We start from the raw sequence: 25,533 nt of genomic DNA on the forward strand, positions 1-25,533 counted from the left end.
ACTTGACAGAAAGAGCACAAGCCTGGGGAGGGGCAGAGGGAGAGGGAGAAGAAGACTCCCTCTGGAGCAGAGAGCCCGATGCAGGGCTCAGTCCCAGGACCCTGGGATCCTGACCTGAGCTGAAGGCAGGCGCTTTAACCGACTGAGCCACCTAGCTGCCCCTGTTGTCATTATTATTAAAGGAGAAGCCAGGCTCCATGGGACTTATAGAGTCCTGGCCAGAAACACTGGGCCATCCCTGACCCTCGTGCTTTGGAACCTCTCGGAAGGGCTGGTCCTCCTGTCCAGGAGTGTCCAAGCACAGTGACCTCATGACAGCTTCCTGATCCCTAAACTCAGCATTTGGTACCATAGGCACCTCAGGATGGACCCTGAGGAACCTGGATCCTGGTACTGCCCAGAGGGAGAGAAGGAAAGGCCCTCCCTGCCCCCACCACCCACATGGCTTCTGTGTTGAGTCCCTGAAGGTGAAGCAGGAGCGGGCTGTTCTGTGAGCTCCCCATCCAGGGGTCAAGGCTGGTACGCTGACACCTCCCAGCTTCTGCCCTCTTCCTGGGTAATGTGAGGAGGTGGGGCCTGCCCTACCTGTCTGTCTGTGAGCCCACCTCGGCCTCAGTCTGTCCCCCAGGCCTCTTGCAACGACTCCTGAATAATAAAATGCCCATCCAGGGGACAGGAAGGACCCAATCCTTGAGAAGAGCGAGGGAAACATACTTTGACACCATCACCACCTGGGATACCCACCCTGGGCCCCAGCAGAACCTGACCATGACTGCAACATAGCTGTCACCCCTGGGGCCAAAGGGCACACTCACCCTGGTGTCCCTCTGCTTGGCCTCTGGGGTCTGGCCACATGGAAGTATATGTGAGGCTACAAGACAGCTCACACTGGCTGACGGAACTCAGCCTTCCAGTGCTGTGAGATGTTGTGTTTCGGGGTCTGACCGGTCTCCGTCTTGTAACCAGAGCCCCCTTCGCAGCAGGAGACAGAGGGAGCCAGCTTCCCTGTGTTCTAGTGAACACATCTGGAAATTGCCTGCCCACCGTGTGTCTCACCCTGGCACCTCACCCCAGTCTGTCTATCCCTGTGGCTCTCCCAGGCTTCCTGTTACGGAGAGAACCCAAATTCCCGAGCGTGCACACAGAGGCCTTCACAGCCTGGCCCCCGTCTGTCTGGAGGCCTAGCCCTTCACGGGCCCTTGACGTGTTATGCCCAGCCGCACCACGCAAGCTGCTTCTAGGAGGTGGAGACGCTGTGCTCTGTGATGTCCCTTTGCTTTTGCATGTGCTGTCCCACCTGCCTGGGAAGCCCCAGGTCTTCCCTGCAAACGTGTACTTCCTTCAGATTCAACCCAGACAGAGCCTCCTCCCGTCACATACGTACCTTTGTGATAGCTCCCATAATGCGATTTCGCCATTTCGTATTTGTTTTCCTGAATAGACAGTGAGCTCCCTGAGAACAGGGAGTGGATCTCATTCGTCTCTGAATCCCTAGGCGCTTGTGTAGGCCCCAGCGACGAGTAGGCGCTTGGCATTGGCTGGATGAGACAGAGACGGAGGGCCCCGCTTCCCATGTGCTCCCGGTGAGGAATGCAGGCCCTTCCCTGACTCCCGGGTTGGGCCTCCTTCACCGACAGCCACTGCCTGATTTCAGCAGAATGTACCCACTGCAAAGCGGGGTGGCCAAGCCCTCGCAGCACCCCAGGCCTTGCTCCACAGCACGGGATCTCCCTCTCTGGAGGGGCTATCAGGGAAAGTCTGTAAGGCCCACAAGGAAAGAAATACAGCAGCGCGCCAGGCCCCCCTGACTCCGGGACAGTTCACATTTCAAGATAGTCTGCTGATTTTGCTCAGGAAGCTGTGAAGGCAGGAGATGGGGAGGCGGCGGGGGTAGAGGCCGTGCCCTCCAGGAAGGCTTCGGAGTCTGTCCTGTAAACAGCCTTAGCCATCCGACGTGCCATCCTCAGGCGTGGGGACCTGGCTTGAGGCTGGGGGGGATGTCATTGCCTTCGATGGCACCTGTGAAAAGGACACCCCCTCGGATCTCAGCCTCAGCCCCCACAAGCCGGAGACCTGCTCTGAAGAAAGCAGCCCGTGAGTGTGCTTGCACTGGCTTTGGCAGCGTGACTCTGCCTACTTATTGCAATTTCACGCCGCGATGATCCCACTTGAGTCTAGGCTGAAAATGGCAGCTGTACCCACTGTGTCTCCAGCGTTGTGTCGTGCATGGTTTTGTTTACAGACTTAATGAAATCATTTGATAAAGTGGCAAAATCTCTGCTTCAGAACACAGAATTCTCTCAAAATAACTCACCTTTTATAGGGCCGCCAACATAATTTTGCAGGGGGCACAGTGAGTTAGAGGCCACTTCTCTGCAGCTTTCCTGAGATCTGAATCTCCATTCCACCCCACAGCCACTGTCACCATCCTTGCCTAACAGCGACCTGTGGTTCCACAGTGGGACGGGTTGGCACTGATGCGAGACACTCACCTGGACTGGTTATCAGTGTGGGGCCATGGCAGGGCCAGGGACAGCAGGGGCCTCCGTCTTCACAGGACGAAGGAGGATGGCCGAGGATGTTTCTGGAGGTAGCAGGGAAAGGAAATCGAGGGGAGGCAGGAGGTTTGACAAAAGGTGGAGGAGCAGAGGCGTCAAGGAACAAAAGAGACAGTGCCAGCACCCCACCCTGAGACCAGGGGACGCGCGGGCCTAAACTGCCTTCTGCGGAGAGGGCTGCAGAGTTGTGGCTCCAAGGGAGAACCTGAGGCAGGGAGGCAGGTGGAAGGTTCAAGTAAGGAGTCAAGGATGTAGATGATGGCATGTGGAGGGCTGGAATTGGTTCAAAGAGAGGTTCCCTTCGGGGAAGGGGAAATACAGTGGGAGAGATGAGGTGACTGGACAGTGGGGGCAGAAGGAAAGGGAGTGAGGCCTGGCAGGCTCAGCCTCAGGGAGCAAAGTATGCCTCCCCTAGAGGAAGTAAGGCCACCAGGCTGTTCTGGGGTGAGAAGATAAAGCCATAACCCCGCTCAGACCAGCTGCCCTCCCAGAGCTGTTCGCAGGGGACTTGACCTGAGCCGTCTCTCAGCCATGCATCCGTTCATTCATGCATCACCCAGCGCTCATGAGTCTTAGGTCTGGTGTGCCCACGGCCTTCCCACCACCTTAAACCCTAACCTGCCTGCCTGACCGCCACCTCCCGTCCTCTGCCCTGGACTGTGCCCATCTAAGCTGTCAGTCACTGTCCTGCCTTCTCCCCGGAGCCGCTCGTCGCCCTCCTAACAGGCAGGTGTGCCTTACCTGCAACAGTACCTCAGATGAGTGACAATAGCATGTGAGCTTTCCCACGTCGAGCAGCGACTTTGCCCAGGGCGCATCATCCAATCTCACCCTCACCCTGTGAGGTAAACGATATCATCTCCCCCGATGACAAAACTGAAGCTTGGCTAAGTTTTCCAACATCTTGAGGCGAAGAAGTGGCGGAGCTGGCATGTTGAGGTAGGTCGTATTATTTGTCCATTGCTACGTGCCCTCTCTACACCCTGCGAGGATCTTATACTCCAGTTGCTCTGGATGAGGCCCTCTGACTTGCTGTGGTCAAGAGATGGGGTCACAGCTCCAGGTGACGGCTTCAGGAGGCATCCCGTGCTTCTACTTAGCCCTCGAGCTTTTGGCATCTGTCGGGGAATTACGGAGGTGCTGGAACGAGAAGACACAGAGACAGACCTCCCCGGTCTGGAGGCCGATCTGACTGAGCCCAGCAGAACTGCATGCAACCCCCAGACCCCTGAGCAAGAAATACGTGTTCATTGTTACAAGCAGCTAAGACTGGAGAGAGGATTGTCATGGCAGCAAGGTGCAGGTGCAGTGCTTAGGAAAGTCTCCGTCTTCCTCTCTTCATCAAGTTGANCGTCTTCCTCTCTTCATAACCAGGCAGCCTACTTCGGAGAGACTTTCCCTCTGCACCGTCATTCCCTCAGCTCAACTAAGAACGTATTACTAAAACAATGCCTAAGAATTTTTGGAAAATTCTTGTGTTTTCCTCCTGCTGGCGCTGCTTCCCTCTCCCTCATGACCTCACATTCCCAGGTGATTTGTCAGGACAGTTGTTTGCGAATTGACTCTCAGTTGTTTTGCTTCGATCTTTCCCCCCAGCTAATCATCAGCTGCTTCAACATAACCATAATTTTCAAAACCAGTAGGCATGCAGTGAACAATACGCAGTAAAGTGGATTAACTGAAACCTTTTTTTTTTTAAAAAAAAGTCCTAAACACTAATGGGATACCTTTTTTATTTTAGCAGCCAAGATATGTTCTATGGGTTTTTTCTGCAAATGTATTTTTAAATGTTGTATCCTGATAAGATTAAACTTCGCAGCAGCAAAGACTTTATATTTACAGGTAAGAACATGATTTTCTCTTAATGTGAAAGGCTCTGGACTGTAAGCGTATGCCCTGCTTCTGCACCATCCCTTCTTCTGATCGAAGAACCCCGTTCCCCCCGAGGACCCACCCCGTGCCCTCTGTGCCCCTGTGGTCTGGGGGGACGTAACCGCACCCTCCGTTCCAGGCGTCCGTTCTGTGACGCCCCGGCACATTCGGGCATCAGTTCAGGGTGGCGACGTGACCCAAGTTAGGCCCAGGGGTTTTGCTGGAACCGTCAGGAAGAGTCACATCTTCCCACTGGGCCGTGGGCTGTGAGGATACAAATGTGGTGTCGGTACCGCTATGTCGCCATCACACAGAAGCCGCCCCAGAACAGAGCAGATCAAAGGAGAGCCGAGTCGAGATGTGGAGAAAGTGGTAATGAGTCCAGGTGACATTGTCTGAACATCTGGAGGGAGGGAGAGACGGAGAGGCAGACCGAGACACGGTAAAGTTGTGTGGATAACGTCACTCAGCAGCTCAGCAGCTCAGGGTGGAACTGACCAGCACCTGCCCAGCTCAACAAGGTGAAGAGAAGAGTGACAGCAGGTGGCTGGGGCTGGGGAGCCTCAGAGGGTGGTGCCGGGAGGGTGGCCGACAGGGCCCAGGCCACAGGGACGAGTTTCAAGACTGACAGGCAGGCAGAGTCCCCGGGCAGAAGTGGTAGGCCGAGGCTGGGACCAGACACTGACGGGAGGACAGGGCACCCCTGAGGCAAGTAGGTGGCCCTGGGACTGCAGGTGAGCGGGGTGGCCCTGCGAGCTATGCCAGCTCTGGGGGCTGCAGGGGTGAGTTGGGGCCCGCCTCGTGCCTCTGCCTCGTGAAGTGCAGGTTGCTGCGGGGAGCCCGGGAGCCCCGGGCCCTCGGGGTATGGAATGGTGCCAGCACTCAGCACCCTCCACTTTCGTTATTCTAGTTACAGGTCATAGAAACCAAATGGAGCTAGCTCGGGACTTTTTGTAAGGAGAGGGAAATTCTTGGAATTCAAGAACAGAAATGTATCTAAGTTCCAGGAAGGTCTGGGGCTGGCGCCTGGAAACTCTGGGGAAGCTAGACAACATTTATTTTCTGTCTCACTCTGTTCTCGTCTTCTTTTTACCCCCACCCCCCCACGCACGTGCACGCACATGCACGTACTCATCTGTCTCCCTCCATATTCTCGTTTCTCTCTTTTCCTCTTTCTTTCCCTTCCCTGCTTTCTCATAGCATATCTTTCATTCCCCCATCTCGGGTGGGGTGCCAGCTGAGACAGTAGGGTGCAGGTGCGGGGGGATGAAGGGAGAGCCATGTCTTCCAGGACTCACTGCTGTGGTTGGGGGGCGCTGCAAGTGATGGAGAGGAGGGGGTCTTGTCAACCTGAGCTGGGAAGACACTGCAGACTCAGTCCCGGGGGCTGGCCATCGCACATTTATCATCAGTTCCCACAGCAGTCTTCAGCTGTTCTGATGTCTGCCCTCCCACAGTCATCCAGCCAGCATTCACTGAGCACCTGCCACGGGCCACGCGCTGTTCCACACACTGGGAGTGCAGTGTTGAGAGTGAAACTTGCATTCTGGCAGAAGGAGACAGACCAGCCACAAACACGTAAACGGAAATAGGTCATAAGTTCAAGGATGAGAATGATGTGATGGGGTGAACGGGGCCACCTTGGTGTTGGGAAGTGACACTTACCAGAAATGTGGGGCAAGAAGCAGACAGCAGAACAAAGACTTGGGAAGAGCGGAGAGGAAGCGGTGTGGCTAGGCCTAGCTCGCGAGTCCCAGGGAGTCCGGGTCCAGGGGAGGCGGGCAGCTGCCGCTCCTCAGGACCCCCCGGGGACAGGAGTTGAGCTCGGTCTCCTCACCTGCCCCCTCTGCCAGCGCATCGTGTCCCACAGGCCAGGTGCTGCACTCAGAGCTGTGAGAGCTCAGCTTCTCCACAGGTAACACCAACCCCTAATTCATCCAGAAAGAGCTGCCTCTTCCTGGGTCCATTCTCGGTTGCTTTGTCCCCTTCTCCCCGTGTTTCCAGCCCCCTGATGCAGGTCCAGGGTCCACACATTCTACCTGTCTGAGCCCCTCCCCTTTGTGTCTGCCCTCAATGGCTTCCTTTCCCCACACGGCTCGGCGGTGCCCTGTCTCACAAGTCCTGCTTGTTGCTCGCCTTTCTGCCCCCAGCCGCACTCCGGGTCTCTCTGCTGGTCATCCTCAAAGGTCTCAGACCTGCTTCTCCAAGCTGACGGCCCCTCCTGCACCTCTTACCCCCAGCCTGGACCCAGCTCCTCCATAGTTCCCAAGCACAGCTAGTGCCGGGCTGCGGCGTTTAAAGAAACTTGCCTAAGGGCTGGGGGTGACCTGAGTGATTATAAGACAAGCAGATCGTATGAAACTGAACATTCTCTAACCAGGGAAGGAAACGTCCACCTCAAGCCGTAGTTGTCCCTGCCAGTCTCAGGAGACTGCCTGCAAGGAAGACACCACGTCATTCCTCAGAATGATACAGCCTCCTGTGATGTGAGCCTCTCAGGCCACGATCAGATTGGGCTTTATCTGATAATCTAAGTCCCCCAAGGGACCCCCATCCCCAAGAGCTTCTCCCTGGGGCCTCGCAAACACGACAGGTGGTTCCTGCAGCAGGGAGCTGGGCCGAGGGAGACGTGAAGCTGAGGTCAGCAGTCGTTCCACTCACCAAGTGCTGAGTGTGCCCGGAGGGGCTCCTGTTTCTCATTCACACCAAGGCCCGGTGTTAACAGCATTGCAGAGAGATACATTCACGGCCAACTGTCAGTCAGATTTTTCAGAAGACAGCAGATACTCCGATAAAGGAAAATTGTGCTGATAGGGTTTGTTTTTTTTTTTGACATTTTGGGAAGTTGAGATGAAAAGTTAATGGTAGGAATAACACCCCAAAATGTTGATATTATTTATAACTTCATATAAGCCTCTAAATCTTTGGGGGAAAGAAAGTGTCATCTATCATACCCTCTTTTCTTTTTTTTTTTTTAAGTATTTATTTTTGAGAGAGAGCATGAGTGGAGGGAGGGGCAGAGGGAAAGGGAGAAGCAGATTCCCTGCTGAGCAGGGAGCCCTATACGGGGCTCGATCCCAGGACTCTGGGATCATGACCCAAGCAGAAGGCAGATGCTTAACCGACAGTCACCCAGGTGCCCCCTATCATACCCTCTTTTCAAACAACAAACATATTTAAGGATCTCTCTCTCTCACACACAAAAAAGTAAACTATAAAACATTACAATTTTTAAATTACCACATACCTGACTTTTCAAAACGAGTTTCTGTTCAACCTATTAGCTGTATTTATTCCCTACAGCTACCTCCCAGAGTTGAAGCTCATTTTGAGAACTTCTCCCAAGTTTCCTTCAGGAGGAACACATCCATACTCACGCCTGGAGAAGGGAAGGGGAGCAGGGTGGACCTGGGTAAGCGGAGGGGGTGGGGAACCCCTGCTTGAGGCCGCCATGTAGCGGGTATTTTCTCTCTTGTGGTATCGCAGCAATCCATAGATTCTGCAGCCATTCTCTCTGGCCTGTGTAAACTCTGGGCATGGAGGCCATCTCCAAGAGCATGTCTGCTGTAGCAAGTATCACCAGCCAGTTGGGGTGAGGCTAGTCCCAGGAGGTGCCCAGGAAGGAGGCCCCCCCAGAGCCTGCCATCTCTCCCTCAGGTAGTCTGGAAGCAGCATTAACAGCTGCTCGGCTGTTTCCTTCTCATTTTAAGCCACTCTCCTTAGGAAGGAGAATTCAGATTTTACCAGGTCTTCCTCCTTCAAAAGCTTCCACTGGCTGGCCATGGCTATTTATGTTCCCTAAATTAATTTTCTGTTTTTCACCTTTTCTCCTGATGCGCCCTTAACCTAGAGTGCCTTTCCTCTCTATTCTTACCATATAAATGCCACGTAATCCTCAGGGTTTGGTTGAAGTGCCACCTCCTGTGTGAAGTCTCCAGTGAACGACACCCACTTAGCATGAAATACTCCCAGGGTACTTTGATTGTGATTCACATTGACCACTTACTGCCTCTAGCTTTTGCTCTATAGTAAGTTAGATTTATCTGTCTTCTCTCTCTCTCTCTCTCTCTTTTTTTTAAAGATTTTATTTATGCGACAGAGATAGATACAGCCAGCGAGAGAGGGAACACAGGCAGGAGGAGTGGGAGAGGAAGAAGCAGGCTCATAGCAGAGGAGCCTGACGTGGGGCTCGATCCCATAACGCCGGGATCACGCCCTGAGCCGAAGGCAGACGCTTATCGCTGTGCCACCCAGGCGCCCCATCTGTCCTCTCTCTTGACTGTGAACCCCTTGAGGTCTGAGATTGTTTCCTCCCCATGCTGAAAAGTAGGGGCTTTCATTAGTCACTCAACTGATGTATTTAGCCGACATGAGCTCATTTCTGGACCTTTGCTACAGATGGTGACTGAGCCTTTCCTCTGTGGTCCATAGAGAAGTTTCTAGCATGTGATCATCAATAGGCAGGAGGGGACTGGTCAGTGTGAGTCCCAAGGGAAGATTAAGACACATGCAGTCTGCACACGGCTCTTCAAAATGGGTAGAAGCATCCAGAGGAGAGGCGCAAGTTACCCACACGTGCGGCAGGCTGGGTGCAACTACCTACCATTGTCCGCCAATGAGAGCTAGAGGATACGGGGGTCTTGCTCCTTAGCCAGAAGATACTTACCATCAAGCATCCGTTTTATTGTATACTAAACATTGGTGGGTTGGTAGGTAGACAGATGATTCTTCATTCATTATCTCTTTGGTATTTATGCTTGTAGCTCTTCATTATCTTTCAGAGCTCCGTTTGTCCCTTTTTAGGAAATGCTGAATTTAAGTACTCTGGTCCTGTTTGAGGACCAGCCAAATAGAGCTCTCGGAAGCCAAAGCCAGCCACCTCTTCCCCATCTTCCCTGACCGACACTTCTGTCGGGCCAGCGTGAATGAGGACTGTGAAGGCAAGAGGGGTGGTTCAGCTGCTCCAACGTAGTCACTCCACCCTGGCTTCCCTGCTCTCCTGTGTGCTCCCCGTCAACCTCGGCACTGCTTGCAGGCTCCAAGTCCTAAAATACAAGTCTGACCTTGCTCTTCCCCTAGTCCAATAGCTGTGCTTTGTTCAGACCAAGATCAGGCTCCCTATCCTGCCATTCCTGGGCCTCTGTGACCCTGCCTCCATCTCTTCCTTGCACTTTGTGTTGAGGCCATGCTCAGTTTCTGGTGGCCTGCTCCATGGTTTTCGTTCACCCCCGTGCCCTTGCTCCTGCTTTGACTTCTTGTGCTATCCTCTCTACCTCTCTTCGCTTGGCGAGATCCAGCTCATCTTTTAAGCATCTCATCAGTTATTTCGTTAGGAGGCGTTCTGGAGATCCTCCTCCTGTGAGTTCAATGTCTCTTGTATGTGTTCTCTCCCACTGGTACCCTGGGCCTACCCCTACCATGGCGTTCGGTGCCACTTGGTATTATCTGTGTACGTGTCATCCACAGCCCATCCGACTGCTCCTTGAGGAGAGCAGTTGTTCTTCATTGTTGTATAACCTGTACCTGGCAAAATGCCTGGGACAAAGTCAGCATTGAATAAATTCTTGTTGGATAGAATTCCATTTCTTCTATCTTACAACTTGGAAAATGATTGTTGATTTGTTAGATGGACTCTGCATGTCATATTTTCAAGACTACGGCTACAGTGGTTCTGCTCGTGTGTAAAGTAGCTCAGGGCTAGCTCACGCTGAGACCAAAGAGGCTCCATTGTCCTGAAGAGCAAGTGAGCTCGACCCTCCTTCCAGCACTCTGTTCTCCAAGCGCAGCGTGGTGACCGGGCCTCGTTCCCAGCCTTGTTCAGATGGGATTTGGGGCAAAAAAAAACCAAAAAAAGCCCAGACAGTTCTCAAAACGGTCTGGGCAGAGAATCATCTTAGTTTANGATGGGATTTGGGGCAAAAAAAAACCAAAAAAAGCCCAGACAGTTCTCAAAACGGTCTGGGCAGAGAATCATGCCCAAAACAGGTCAGAAGAACAATGACGATCTCCTTCAGAATTCCTTCATGCTTGGTCTCGCCATGCCGGCTGCCCGTCTCCACAATCTGTCAAGATGCTTCTTCATATCATTTGCATCATTTATTGTCTGTATTGTGGCATTCAGTTCAAGTAGTTCTCAATCAAGTTTCTTTTCAAACATGACCTTGCAGAGGGATGTGGGGGATTCAGTCATTTATTTATCAACAAATATTGATTGAGTACCTAGGATGGGTATACATCTGTGAGAAAAAAATAGACAAAATTTCTTGCCCAAGTGGAGCTTATATCCTATTGGAAAAACCAGGAAATAAACATTGTAAATGAGCATATTATATATTGTGGAAAGTAATAATCACTAATCAATAAAAAGAAAAATACAATAGGGCAAGTAAGGGGGACCAGAAGTATAGTAGTGGGTTTTTTTCTTGGTTGGTTGGTTGGTTGGTTGGTTGGTTGTTTTGGGGGGGGTGATAATAGAGGTAATGTAGGTCTCACAGAGAACTGAAACATTTGAGCAAACGGTTGAAGGAGAGGAGGGGGAGGAAGCCACGTGAGTATGCAGGCTGAGGGGGTGGCCAATACAAAGGCCTTAGGGAAGTTTGGACAAGGAGCCCTGAGAACAATGTGGGGGATGCAGGGGAGGGAGGGAAATAGGAGATGAGAGCAGAAAAGTAACAGGTATGCAGGGCTCAGATTGCATAGAACCTAACAAATCTTTATAAGGACTCTGGTTCATACCCTGAGATAAACAGGAAGCCATTGCAGGATTTTGTAGAGATGCGATGTGATCTGAAGTTATAACTGATCCCTTTGATTGTATGTTGAGAATAGACTATAGGGCGTAGGGGTGGAAGGGGGAGATATGCTAGGAGTCTACTGCTGTTATCCAGATGGAAACTGTAGAGGCTTGGACAGGTATAGAAGCGGGGAAGTGATGAGGAGTGGTTATATTCTGGATCTATTTTTGGAAGGAGACCTAATAGGATTTCCTGATGTAGGGTATGACGGAGAGAAGTGAAAGATGATTCAGCGTTTTAGGCCTGAGCAGCTAGAAGTGAGCTGAGGAAGACAGTAGGTAGAGCCATCTGTGGAGGACAATCAGAAGTTGGACCTACCGAGTTTGAAGCATCTCTTGGATATCTACAAGGAGACATCAACTGGAAGTTAAATGCAGAAATCTAGAGTTCCAGAGAAAAGGTCAAGCTGACGTTGTAAAGATGGTTGACATATAAATGGAGAAGAGAAGAGGCCCAAGGACAAAAAACTGGGACATTCCAATACTTAAAAGTAGGAAAAAGAAGAGAAAGCAACAGAGACTGAGAAGGAGAAAATTATTGATGAAGTAGTAAGAAAACCAGGAATGTCCAAAGACGTGAGAGAAGATACTGTTTCCAGGAGAAGGGAGTGATCAGATCTCAGATGTTGCCAATAGGTCAAATAGGATGAGGACAGAGAACTGACATGCAGTTTATCAATGTGCTGGTTGTTGGTGACATGGGTTACTAGGTTGATGGTATCCTTCCAAAACTCTTATCTACCCAGAACGTTTTTTGGAAATAGAGTCTTTGCAGATACATTGAGTTATGTTAAAATGACATCATACTGGATTAAGATGGGCCCAAAATCCAATGACTCATGTCCTCGTAAGAAGAAGACCATGTGATGAAGGCACAGAGAGAGCCAACAAGGAGAATGCAGGGTCATGGTGGAGCAGAGAGTGGAATGATCGGCTACCAGCCGAGGAATGGTGAGGATTGCCGGCAACCACCAGCAGCCAAGAGGAGGCAAGGAAGGATTCTTCCGAAGAGTCTTTAGAAAGACCATGGCCCCACTGACACCTTGAATTCAGACTTCTGGCCTCCAGAACTGGGAAAGAATAAATTCCTATAGTCTTAAGCCACCCAGTTTATTGTATTTTGTTATGAAAAGCCAGGGACACTGATGCCCTTGGTGCCTTAGCTCGGGCTGCCGTAACGAAATGCCATAGACCGGAGGGCTTACTCAACAGATGTCTATTCCTCACAGTTCTGGAAGCTGGAAGTCAAAGGTCAGGGTACTGGCTGGTTGGGTTCTGGTGAGGACTCCCCTCCTGACTTGCAGATGGCTGTTTCCCTCCCGTGTGCTCACATGACAGGTGGAAGGACAGAAGGAGCTCTAGCTCTCTGATGTCTCCTGTAAGGGCTCTAAGCCCATCATGAGGGCCCTACCCTCAGGACTTCTTCTCCCCCTAGTTACCCTGCAAAGGTCCCATCTGCAAATACCATCGTACTGGAGGTTAGGGCTTCAATATATGAATTTTGTGGGGTACACAGCTCATTCCATAGCACTTGATTAAACAGTCATTTTACATCTCTGTACCTTGATTTTCTCATCTGTAAAATGGGAATGATAATAATAGTATACCCATCTCAGAAAATTGTGGTAAGTGAGGGAATTAATAGATGTAATAGTCTTAGAATAGTTCATACTAAATGCTGTGTAATAGTAGCTATCACAATGATTTATAGATCCAATCATTTTGTTTTGAAATTAAAACACTCATTTTCATTTGTTCTTTGTTTAATTCTCAATTAGCTCATTAACTTGACAGATTATATTTCCCTAAACTGCTAAATACTAATTTCACACTTAATCAAATTCTCTTAAGCGTTCCAAATTCAAGGAAAAAAACTTATAATCTAGCAAATAAAATTCTCCTAATATTTAAGCACTGTTTAAGCAATCGATTGACTAAATTCCGTAACTATTTCAAACTGAAGCCACAAGTTTAAAGTGTGGTTATGTCAGACAATTCAAACGTCTAACACAGTAGGTGTTAAACAAAATTGTTCTCAAGCACTGTTAACTCTTTCTTTTTTAAGAAATTTTATTTTTTTAGGCAGTTTTAGGTTCACACAGAAAAACTGAGTAGAAAGTATAGAGAGTTCCCATATAACCGGTGTTTCCACACATGCACACCCTCCCCTGCTATCAACATCCCCACCAGAGTGACACATTTGTTACAGTCAATGAACCTGCATTGACATATCAATATCACCCAAAGTCTGTAGTTTACATCATGGTCCATTCTTGGTGCTGTACATTCTCTGAGTTTGCACAAATTTACAGTGGTCGGTATCCATTCAGATAAAGGCATGTATCATACAGAGTATTTTCACTGTCCTTAAGATTCTCAGTCAAGCACTGTTAACTCTTATGATGCAAATAAAAAATCTTATACATTTAGATTAAATTACCTGAAGCATATCAGCATCTTAAAAATAAATTTATAAACTTAGCATAGTGGATTTTCCTGAGCATTGAAAGGTTAAATAAGTGTAACTAGTCAAGTTATCCTAAATATATCTATTAAAATCATAAGTCTAATAATTTTTACTATATCATATTATTAAGCACTTACCTCAAAAACATAAAGCGGAGCTGTGATCACAAAATGGGTTATTGCACTGAAACAAATATAACCTACACAAAAGCATTATTACTTCAACATTTAGAATTCTTGTTTTTTATACCCTTCTGGTGCTGCAAAGTTCATTCTCCCGAGAGCAGGAAGAGGATGATCAGTTCTTCAGTGGCAACTGAGACTACAGATGGCCCTTCAGAGGTTTGAGTCCCAAATTGCAAAGGTCAGATACCTGTGCACAGACGTGGGAAAGGGCAGGATTGTCCCCCGGACAGTTTCACCAGAGCTGTGCCCTCGCAAGGCAAGTCCCTTCTTCTGGGTGGCTTCTGCAGCTGTGCTGTCAGTGGGAGTTGACACCAGGCTTTCTTAGTGGGACTTCATTTCGCAATCTAGTGCCTCTCATATATCCCAGGAACATTTCAATCTTCACCCTAATCCAGTTGTTTTTATAACTTTTTTCCTTTTTCTTCCCTGATTTGCGTAGTTGGAATTCTGTGGGAGCACACAAACACACACACATACACACACACACAATCTGTTTCTCCCCACTATCATAGCAGTTACAGTTAAGTTTCAAAATAAGTAAAAAATAAAGATTTTATTTATTTATTTGAGGGCGGGAGCACCATCAGGGGAAGGGAGAGGGAGAAGCAGACTCCCGGCTGAGCAAAGAAGCCGATGCAGGACTCAATCCCAGGACCCTGGGATCATGACCTGAGCCGAGGGCTGATGCTTAACCGTCGGAGCCGTCCAGGTGCCCCTACAGTCAAGCTTGATGAGACTTCATTTACTCTCTTTTCTTGCTCAGTGTTCTGTTTCTCTGGCCCTTTGCTGACAAGCTCTTCAAGAGTGTGGTGTGCCTTGGCCATCTTTGTGTTTCTAATGGTCCGCACATTTGCCTGGTGCTCAGTAAATGTTTGTGAAATGAATTAATGAATAAGTGTAATAAATGATAAACTTGGAGTAACAAACTGCAAATATGCAACTCCATCAGGTAAAGTAAGATTTGCCTTGCAACAATTCCCTGACTTGTCCCGCCATCCGAAAACTCTGCCAGCGCCCCCGCCCCGAACCTTTTCAGTGACACCTCACTTACAGCCCTTGCTTCTCGCTTGTTCCTAACGAGCCTTCTCAGGAACAGCGTACATGTCCCACAGACCAACACTCATTGCCTTTCCCTGAAGGTTGACTTGACAGCAGGTCTTAGTAAACTTTCCTACAAAGTCTGGACTGTTGAGAGTTATTCTCTGAATTGAAAATCCTGTTTAGAAAGGCGCCGTGAGGGAGTTGGCATATGGGGGGGGGGCAATAACTGGCCATCCTGGGTATGTTACTCAAAAGCATACATCTGGAACCATAAACACATGATGGCAGGTGCTGACTCTGCCGTTCACTGCCTTTGTCATTTGACCTTTCTCGGACTGGTCACCTCTGTAAAAATGAAAGCTTAGTGTCCGTCGCAGAGGGTCCAGGTGAGCGCTGAGTGAGATGAGCTGTGCAAAGCTCTTCGGGTAGAGCAGAGTGCCTGAGTTCCCCACAAGCAGTAGTCACTGCCCAGGTGGACTCTGCCTTCCAGCCGTCGCCCCTGTCTCCTGACTGAGAGTACAGTCACATTCACACTTAACAGGATTCGTAAAGGGGGGAGGGGCAATGCAGAACAAAGAGTGCCCTCTTTGGAGAAAGAAAAAAGAAGCCAATCAGATTCTAAGCGGGAGGTCGTGAGGCTTCCTCATATTTTTTGCAAAGCAGGGGTAAGTAGTAGTCAACAAAATCACAAGATTTTTATGGTTTTTAAATAAAAATTTAAAATACGAGTGTAACAATAATGAGCCCATGTAAGATTGAATCATGTAATGAGTCACTTCAATTTCTGACAGGCTTCTTAGTTCAAAGCCCTTAGATACTTCCTGTAATCAAAACCCATTTTCAAATTCACAGGAAGATATTATCTAATGATCCACCCAGTCTTTTCATGTTCCTAATTTGGGGTCAGTTTCAATGGCCTGTCTCACATCAGCTGTCATTTTTGTGATCGAAATGTCACTTCGCATTACAGTTTTCATTGAGACTGTTCTCATCTTTGGTTTCAATTCAATTTAATTCAAATGGGATCTGTATGTCTCAGGACAATTGAATTCATTTCAGTTCCGCTCTGTTCCGATAAGATTGTACCCGCTACTTCTTATTGATGCCACTGAAGTCTCTGATGCCTTCCAAACCCCTGGCGCTGCCTGGGAGGTCACTGGTCAGATAACAAGGACACTGCTGCTTCTGCCCCCGGAGATGGGCCTGGTGCCAGCCCTGGAACCAGCTAGGCCAGCCTTCTGGCCACCAGTGGGCACCGCCGTTGTGGTCTCTGCTGCTGGTACCACGGTCTCTACCACCCCGTCTCCCCACCAAAACCCTGCTGGGTCAGTGCTCTTCTCAACTGTAGACAAATCTTTCCTCACACCTCGGTTTACAGAAATCTTGGGTGAGAAACAGCCCATTCGGTTATAAGAGTTGGAAAGGTGTTGTGATTTGCTTATTTTGTTCTCTTCAGTTGAGTTTTTCCAGTCTTTCCCCTGACAAAAGACAGACAGAAGGGGTTGGGCCACAGCACACTTCACCCATGCCACACTCAAAATTGCCCTTCTCCTGTAACAACTACTTTTTTTCACACCTGAATTATATATCTGACTTGCCCTAGGAGAAGTTCATTTCCAAGAAGGTTCTCTTGCAAGACCCCTGGTAGAGATGACCCCATCATTCCACCAGACTTTGAAACTCCTTTATCTTGTCCTCCTGTGGGCTGGCAGACCAAATACATTCTGGGGTCTTTGTGGCACTGTCCAGAGTGGGAACACAAAGGATACTGGGACCAGCCAGGATCAGAGCCCAGAAAATAAACCCAGCCAAAGAAGAAGACTGGGCCCCTCCACAGTATCCCCAGGGACTGAGTTTGACTCCAGCTAATTGCAGACACAAGGAAACTCACCAGGTAAGCAAAGCCCAGCTATGGAGATCAAGTCAGAGCTGTACTATCATTTGGCCCCTGGCAGCATGGTCTCTGCTAATGGTAGCCCTGGGTGTGAAGACTGGTAAAAGATTGGCTAGAGTCACAGCCCAGGCGTCTAAGCAGGCTTCAGATAAGGCCATAACACACCACATACAGAGGTGATCCCTGAGGCTGGGTACTTGGGGAGGGCTCTACCCAACGCAGTGTGAAGGGCCTGCTCAAATGGAAAGAAGGAACTAAGGTCAGAACAGGGAAGACTGAGGTTATGCATAGAGCTGAGGGGGCAAATGAGGTACACGTGCAGGTCACGAGCCGGTGGAATCCAGAGAAATGGAATAATAAAGTTGGAAGCGATAAGTGGGCTCTGGCACATGCCGCATGTTACTGGCCCAGACTAGGGTTTCGTAAAGCTCCTTCATCTGATTGAGAGTGCCTGGAAAACCAAGGCAGAAGCTCAAATGTTTAGACTGGACTTACAGAGTGAATTTAGAAATGATAATAATTGCTGAAGCATAGACTTTGAAGGTAGAAGTCTTGAGTTCAAATTCCAGCTCGGACATTTAGTAACAGTGTGACTTAGGACAATTAATCTTTCTAGATCTTTGTGTCCTCCAGTAAAGAACTTCATAGGTTCTTTCTGGGGTCCTTTTAAGAATTTGTAAAGTTCATATCCTGGTGCCTGGCCCATAATAGGTATTCAAACACGGAAGGAATATGGTACCTGGCCTAGTTGGCTAATAGCAGCACAGCTCATCTTTGGTGGGGCTAATAAACCTGTTGACAGTTTGCCTTCCCAGACAAGGAGGACTCAGGGACTGGCAAGCTGGCCTGCAGATAGGGGTCTCACTGCTGAGAGAAGGGGCTCTGGAAGATCCTGCTGGATGTGGGTGGTGGGTTGAAGGAGAGCCATTCACAGCGTGCTCCAGAGCTGCAGCAGGTCTGGGAAGGTTGTTTTGAATCACAGTGTAAGACAAATATCTGTTCACATTTTCCTTCTAGACTCAGAAAGGAACATTCCCTTTCCCACAGCCCCAGGCACAGTTCAGAGTGGGGGGTTCCAGTCAGACATGATAGCCTGTCTACACTGCACACTCTGGCTCTAAGTTAGAGCTTCACATGTGAACGTTTTATCTGTGAAATGCAGTCCATATATTCCAGTTTCAGAATGTGGTTCTCCCACAGTGTGTGTGTGTGTGTGTGTGTGTGTGTGTGTGCAGTTATTGCTGTGTCTTTGGGAGTGACTCTGGTTTTCTCTCTGGGCCGGCAGCATTAATACCCTTAATCTGTGTTGCAGCATGCCCTGAATTTAAATTAGATCAATGCTGCACAGAGTGTGAAATGGGAGAGACCCTGCTGCTGAGTCTGGGATCCACTGGAGGAGCCCAGCCCTCACAGCTTTTAGACCAGGAATGGACGCGGCACCACACAGCCACCGCCTCGCCCTCAGACTCATGTCTCCCCCTCTACTCCTCACACCCGAGTCTGCCTGTTCCTCCAGCGGGCCGTGTGCCTCGCCTGCCTTTGAGCCTTTGTACGGGCTCTTTCCTCTGCCCAAAGTGGCCTTCCCTCCTTCTCTCTGGTGGACTCCCCTTCAGCCTAAATGGCCCAGCTTGACTTAACTTTCAGAGTCCTCTCTGTAGACCTCCTCAATCTCCTCGTCCTTCTTTGCTCCTGTGCCTTCCCTGCACACCTGTTCCTCGGCCCTCACCTTGTCACTTCTCCCCCTGCAAGCTCTGAAAGTGGGGTATATGTCTTACTCGTGGTTCCCCAGCATCTCGTGGATACTCTGTGTCCCCAGCATCTATCACAGTGCCTGGCCCTTGGTAGCTACACATTAAAAATATATGCATGCTTACCATAGCGTTGTAATAGATCTCGAAATCCGATTCTGAGGCCTCCAGCTTTGTTCTTTTTCGAGATTGCTTTAGCTATTCGCGGTCTTCATTGGTTTCACACAGATTTTAATATTATTCATTCTAGTTCCAGGAAAAATGTTATTGGTATTTTCATAGGGATTGCACTGGATCTGTAGATGGCTTTGGGTGGTGTGGGCATTTTAACGATACGAATTCTTCCAGTCCATGCATATCGGAATATCTTTCCATCTGTTTGTGTTGTCTTCAATTTCTTTCATCAGTACTTTAGTTTTCAGAGTGCAGGTCTTTACCTCCTTGGTCATATTGATTCCTGGATCTTTTATTCTTTTTGGTGTAATTGTAATGGAATTGTTTTCTTAATTTCTCTTTCTGCTACTTTATTAGTGTATAGAAATGCAATAGATTTTTCTATATTAATTTTGTATCTTACAACTTTACTGAATTCATTTATCAGTTCTAATAGTTTTTTGGTAGTCTTTAGAGTTTGTCATCTGCAATGAGTGAAAGTTTTACTTCTTTCTTACAAATTTGGATTCCTTTTATATCTTTTTTGTCTGATTGCTACAGCTAGGACTTTCTTACTATGTTGAATGAAAGTGGTGAGAATGGACGTTCTTCTTTCCAGTCTTGGAGGCAAAGCTCTCTGTTTTTCACCACTGAGTATCATGTTAGCGGTGAGTTTGTCATATATGGCCTTTATTATGTGGAGGTATGTTCCCTCTAAGCCCCAAATGGTATGGTACTGACACAAAAATAGATGCATAGATCAATGGAACAGAATGGAAGGCCCAGAAATAAACCCATGCTTATATGGTCACTTAATCTATGACAAAGGAGGCAAGAATATACAATGGGGAAAAGACAGTCACTTCAATAAATGAGTGCTAGGAAAACTGGACAGCTACATGCAAAAGAATGAAACTGGACCACTTTTTTACATCATACACAAAAATAAAATGAATTAAAGACCTAAATGTGAGACCTGAAACCATAAAACTTTTAGGAGAAAACATAGGCAGTAATTTCTTTGACATTGGCCTTAGCAACACTTTTCTAGATAGGTCTCCTCAGGCAAGAGAAACAAACGCAAAAGTAAACTATTGGGACTACACCAAAGTAAAAAGTTTTTAAACAGCAAAGGAAACCATCCACAAAACAAAAGACAACCTATGGAATGGGAGAAGATGTTTACAAATGATTATCCAAAAAAAAGGTTAATATGCAAAATATATAGAGAACTTCTATAACTCACCACCAACCCCCCCCCACAAATAATCCTATTACAAAACGAGTAGAGGACCTGAATAGACATTTTTCCAAAGAAGACATCCAGACGGCCAGCAGACACATGAAAGGATGCTCAGTATCACTCATCATCAGGGAAATGCAAACAAAACCATAATGAGATACCATTACACCTGTCAGAATGGCTAGACCCAAAAACACAAGGAATAACAAGTGTCGGCGAGGGTGTGAAGAACAAGGAGCCCTCATTCACTGTCGGTGGGAGTGCAAACTGGTGCAGCCGCTGTGGAAGGCAGTATGGTGGTTCCTCAAAAAATTAAGAATAGAAATGCCGTATGATTCAGTAATTCCACTAAACTCCAAAGAAAATTTCAAAATTCCAAAGAAAAATGAAAACGCTAATCTGAAAAGATAATATGCATCCCTTTGCTTTTTGCAGCATGACTTACAGTAGCCAACCTATGGAAGCAACTCAAATACGGTATAGGTGTGCATGAGTGTGTGCGCACACACATAACGGGATCGTATTCAGCCGCAAAACAGAGTGAGGTCTTGCCATTTGTGACAACATGGAGGACCGAGAAAGCATTATGCAAAGTGAAATTAAGTCAGAAAGACAAAATATGATTTTACTAATATGTGGAATCTAAAAAACAGAACACATGAATAAACAAGTAAAAAAAAAAGACTCTTAAATACAGAGAACAGATTGGTGGTTGCCAGAAGGGAAGCAGTGGGGAGATGGGTGAAATAGATAAAGGGGATTAAGAGATACAGACTTCCGGTTGTAAAATAAATAAGTCATGGAGATGAAAAGTACAGCATGGGGAATATAGCCCATAATATTATAATAATGTTGTGTGGTGACCGGCGGCGACTGCGCATCCTCGTGAGCACCGAGTAATGTCTCGGATTGTGAATCAGGAAATTGTACACCTAAAACTAATAGGACACTGTATGCTAATTATACTTCAGTTTAACAAAATGAGAAAATATATATGGATGAAAACCAAAGCATCCTTTTTGTTTCTTCTTCCTACAGAAACGATGAGTATTGGTAAGAGGATCGTTTGTGCCAAGGACACAGTGGGACAGCCACCTTACAAAGATCTTAAGTAACTTTTCCCATCCAACAACGCCCGGACGACTCCAGTGACCAAATGCTGAGCTGCAACCACAGCAATAACTGGCCTCTTTCTGGATTCGGTTTGGTGAATGTGAATGGTCCGGCCATCCTCCAGTGGCCTGAGGTGGTGTGCTATGGGGGCGGCACGACTGTTCTGGCCAAGAACCAAGATCAGACTGTGGAAGAAACCACGTGGTGCAGCGAGAATACCAAGAGTACCGTAGAGCAGTAGGCTCTTAGTGGTTGACGTGAGGCCCTTGGTGATGGGGTCGTAGCACCTGCCTGGCAGCGTCACTCTGACACCATGTCATCTGCTTGAATGCCCTGGAAGGACAGAATATTGAAAAATATATCCAGGTGCTAAATAGGCAGGGGATCTCATTCACACTGGACTACCTTTGAGCTAATAACTGTCTTCAGAAAATAATTTTACCCCAAGAAGTGCTCCAGCTTTGCAAGGAATAGCCCCAGGAGGGTAAGAGGATAAGCAGGCTGTTCCCCTTGGAGAAAATCTAGTGCAAGGAGGGCTGATTCACAGCAAATTCACTGCCCCCTCCCATGCACATGGCCGAGAGTACCAGTTGATCTTCACCCTCTCTTGTGCTAAACCCAGATTCTGAGGAGTCAGAATCCCGGACCATGTTTTCTAGGTGGCCAGCAGCCACTTCCTGGCAACCGGTGTCCACATTACAATGAAAGTTACTTGCCATCTCTGTTCTAGTGGCATGCGTCTCAATGGCATAAGCATTCTGGAAGACCCTTTTCCGGGCATAGTTGTCCCTTGGGGGAACAGCCGCAAGAACAGGTGCACCATTGTGTGAGATAAGCTGACAGAGAGGTAACACCACCCTCCCCCTGAGGAAGACACAACTTCTGGGCCTTCTTGGCCTTCGTGCTTTCTGGGGTATTTCCATACGCAACAGCCCAGAGGCATTAGCCTCGGGCAGCCACAGACAGACGTCCTTTCACTTCCAGACACATATATCACTTTCACGGCACTTTCACGGTATGGGAATGGAAATACCTACAAGAGTGAAGGTCAAGGGCTCTCCCCGGGTATCTCATTCATTACTCCGCTTCCTTTGGGACCGCGTCAGCCAACCCACTGCCAGCTCTGCTTCTCATCCTCGTTGCTTCTGCCTCCATACAAATGAAACCAAAGGCCTTAGCGTACCTTGGGGCAGGTAAGAGGGGTGGCTGTTACCTAGTGGTCCTCTCTCTCCCATTATGGGTGCAGGGTACCCCAAACACACATTGCACCACTTCTCCCAGATACAATCCTAGGAAGCTCATTGTCTTCATTTGAATTAACGTTTCACTGTGGGACTACCTGGGCGGAAGCAGGATCATTGCATGACTTCAGAAAGTTCTTATTGCCGCAGCTCCCTGGTGCAAGACACCCGACACTGATCTCACATCTAAAAAGGAAAGAGGCCTTTGGTTGTGTGAGGCAGTGTTACTACACTCGAGCTTCACGCGTTCCCCAGCCTGCCCTAGTCCATTTCCATCTCTGATTGGCCTTCAACCACCGGGATCCAAAGAGAAGCCAAGGTTCTGCCCACGTCTGATGATGTGAGAAGAATTCAACTTTCCTTGCCCAAAGTTCCACCCTGCCTATTCCTCCCCAGTCACACATCCTTCACCATGCCAGTGCTTCGAACCAAAGCATGAAGGACATGTGCCAGCAGAAATACTCTCTAGAGCCAGGCAGATGGGCCCCGAAGAATGGTCCCAGAGAAACCAGACTGGCCCCGATAGATAGCAGGCAGCCATCCCAATAAACTTGGACATGTCCTTGGCACTGAGAGCCTGGGTAGGAGATCCTGGGGTAGCTGTGCCTACTGTTCCCCCCACCCACCCCCCAAAGATCTTCCTGCCCAGAGAGCTAGGAGCCCTGGGTACTACTGAGTATGTTACTGGTTACTGGTTTGTTGGTATGAAATGCAAGCTAGCTTTGTAGGGGCCAACAGGTAAAGAAGCCTGTCTACATGGCAGGCAGGTGGCTGTGTGTCTAGAAAGCTTTGCCTAGGCAGTCCAGCTGTGGCCAGGGGCTGTTTTTGAATTTCAACTCCCTGAGCCCATCTGCAACTCTGCCTCTGTTCTCTTGCATTTTGTTTGGTTTCCCGTTAGTTTCCTAGTAAATGTTCCTTTTGAAAAATTCCAACCTTGTCTCATTGAACTTGGGGGGAAGGGGGTTCACCATTGTCTTTCCCAGGATAGAGAAGGAAATTAATATGCCTTGAAAAAAATGGAAATGGCAGTGAGAGGGTCAGATCTTAGGAAAAGACCTTGCGGAGAGCTGGTGCCAAGAGATGGGAGAGGCCAAGTGACCCCACCCACCCGGCACGGATTCTCAGCCCCTCCTCTCGCTGCCTTTGTCTTCGAGCTGCTCTGTGTTGGACGCATGTAGCTGCCAAACCATCTCCCCAGCAGTGCGCTGGGCACAGTCAGCGGGTGACGCGATGTCCGGGAGGTACACTGCTGCATGACCGGAGGAGGAACGAGGGAGGGAGGGATAGGAGTGGTTTCTATAGTGTGGTTTCTAGAGTTTTCAAAGTGCTCCAGCAATCATGACTCTAAATGGAATGACTTAGTCTTCATGACCATCAATAGAACTAAATTTCAGGTGAAAAGAAGAAAGTCTTGCATGTTCTCCTACTTCAGCCAAGGAGACTGACAAAAGACAGACATGGCAAGCTGTCTTCACGGCCATCCTGTCCTGCACTGGTGGCTGTTGGAGTTATCTGTAGCTGCATAACAGCACTACAAAGCTGACCGGGTTAGAGGGAAAGTTACTATCCTTCGTGGTCATGTGGGTTGGCTGGACTTAGGTGATAGCTCTCTCTTGGAGTCTCAGGGCTGCTTTCAGATGGCAGCTAAGGCTGCATCTGAATGCCTGACGGTGGAATGTTCCTGATGGGTTCATCACTCACATGTCCGGCTCCTTCTCTGGGATGACTGGTTGGGCATCTCTCTCCACATGATTAGCTTGGGCTTCCTCACAACAGGAGGTCTCGAGGTGGCCAGACCGTTGGCACAGCACCGGCTTGCCCCAGAGCTAACATCGCACGTGGTCCCAGTAGATGCTGCATGGTTCTTCTCAATAACGTGCCAAGTAACACAGTCATCCCTGCCACACACCACTGGTCAAGAGCAAGTCGTCTCATCGGGCCGGCCCGGATATGGGGGAAGGGTTATACGAGAATGGACCATGAGCAGCTGTGGCTCACTAGGGCTACTTTGGAAAGAGCAGGGAGGGGGAGGGGACATGGAGTCAGAGGGCTTCCTGGATAGCTGTCGCTTTAAAAGCACATGATGGGTAGTAAGGAGGGCACGTATTGCATGGTGCACTGGGTGTTATATGCAAGTAATGAATCATGGAACTTTACATCAGAAACCAGGGATGTACTGTGTGGTGACTAACATAATATAATAAAAAAACATTAACAAAAAAAAGCACATGCAATGCTTAACATGTGCAAGGGTTTGGTGAGTGAGGCAATAATAAGGGGCAGAAGGGGAAGGGCTATCCGGAGACACTAAAACAGAGCCAAAATCTAAAAAGAAGCAATGGTTATCACTGATAACAGAACTTACAACGTCACAAGAAACTCAGGAAAAATATGATTATCGTCATTCTACGGAAAGCTCAAAAGCTTACGTTGGATGCTTTTCTCTCCCTTCATCTCTAGGCCAAAGGGCCACGGGCCTTAAGTCATTGCTAAACTCCATCATAGGCTAGATTTCTCTATGAAGGCTGGGTGAGCACTGCCAGACAGCTAAAGCGTGTTTATCAGCAAGAAGGTTATTGATCATAAACCCACTGCTTCTTTAGTTTACGACACACGGCATTGCTTTTTCTTTACTTTTTGAAAATTCAGCTGTTACTCCAAACAGTAAAGGTAGTAAAAAAAAAAAAATTCTTGGCTCAATACCAAACTTACTGTAGCTATTAGTCCAGTAATTATCAATTGCATTAAAGCTATTTCCAAACCAGCATCTGACAGGGTAATACTAATAGTTTTTCCTATCAAGTGAACATCATCTCAATCAAGACACTGATTTTAGCACAATTTAGATAAAATTCCCTTTGCAAGGCTGTAGTATCCGGATGTGAATTTATCAAAGAAAGGCAGTTTCGCTAATTTACCAAACTCAAAGCTGTCAGAGAATAGTAAATACCTGAAGATACTCATGTTCAGGGCTTCACAGATGAGCTCGTGGGCTACGTAAGCTGGTAAATAAACCTTCCTGAAGCAAGTGGGTATTTTTTTTTTAAGATATCTATTTATTTATTTGAGAGAGAGAGCAAGAGTGGGGCGTGAGGGAGGGGCGGAGGGAGAGGGAGAAGCAGACTCCCCGCTGAGCAGGGAGCCCGAGGCCAGACTGGATCCCAGGACCCCGGGATTATGACCTAAGCTGAAGGCAGCCGCTTCACCAACTGAGCCCCCCAGGCG

The 25,533-nt window shown here is 48.3% G+C and overlaps 1 protein-coding gene and 1 long non-coding RNA gene across 2 annotated transcripts in view; one reads left to right on the plus strand and one right to left on the minus strand.

Moving 5' to 3' along the window:
- SYT9 (synaptotagmin 9) overlaps nucleotides 1-24,428 on the plus strand; it is a 219,467-nt gene extending 195,039 nt beyond the window's left edge. Inside the window, exon 10 of the mRNA XM_034667621.1 lies at nucleotides 20,993-24,428. Coding sequence (XP_034523512.1) covers nucleotides 20,993-21,001 — 9 coding nt within the window. The 3' untranslated portion in view covers nucleotides 21,002-24,428. The remainder of the gene's footprint in view (nucleotides 1-20,992) is intronic.
- On the minus strand, nucleotides 144-3,894 carry LOC117803381. The gene is made up of 3 exons (XR_004627178.1): nucleotides 3,300-3,894; nucleotides 2,493-2,584; nucleotides 144-2,019 (listed from the first exon to the last, which is right to left on the minus strand). It is a non-coding gene; the product is annotated as an uncharacterized LOC117803381 (long non-coding RNA).
- Nucleotides 24,429-25,533: the final 1,105 nt, after the last annotated feature.

This window comes from Ailuropoda melanoleuca, chromosome 8 (genome assembly GCF_002007445.2).
Source record: "Ailuropoda melanoleuca isolate Jingjing chromosome 8, ASM200744v2, whole genome shotgun sequence".
In the NCBI taxonomy this organism is placed as follows: domain Eukaryota; kingdom Metazoa; phylum Chordata; class Mammalia; order Carnivora; family Ursidae; genus Ailuropoda; species Ailuropoda melanoleuca.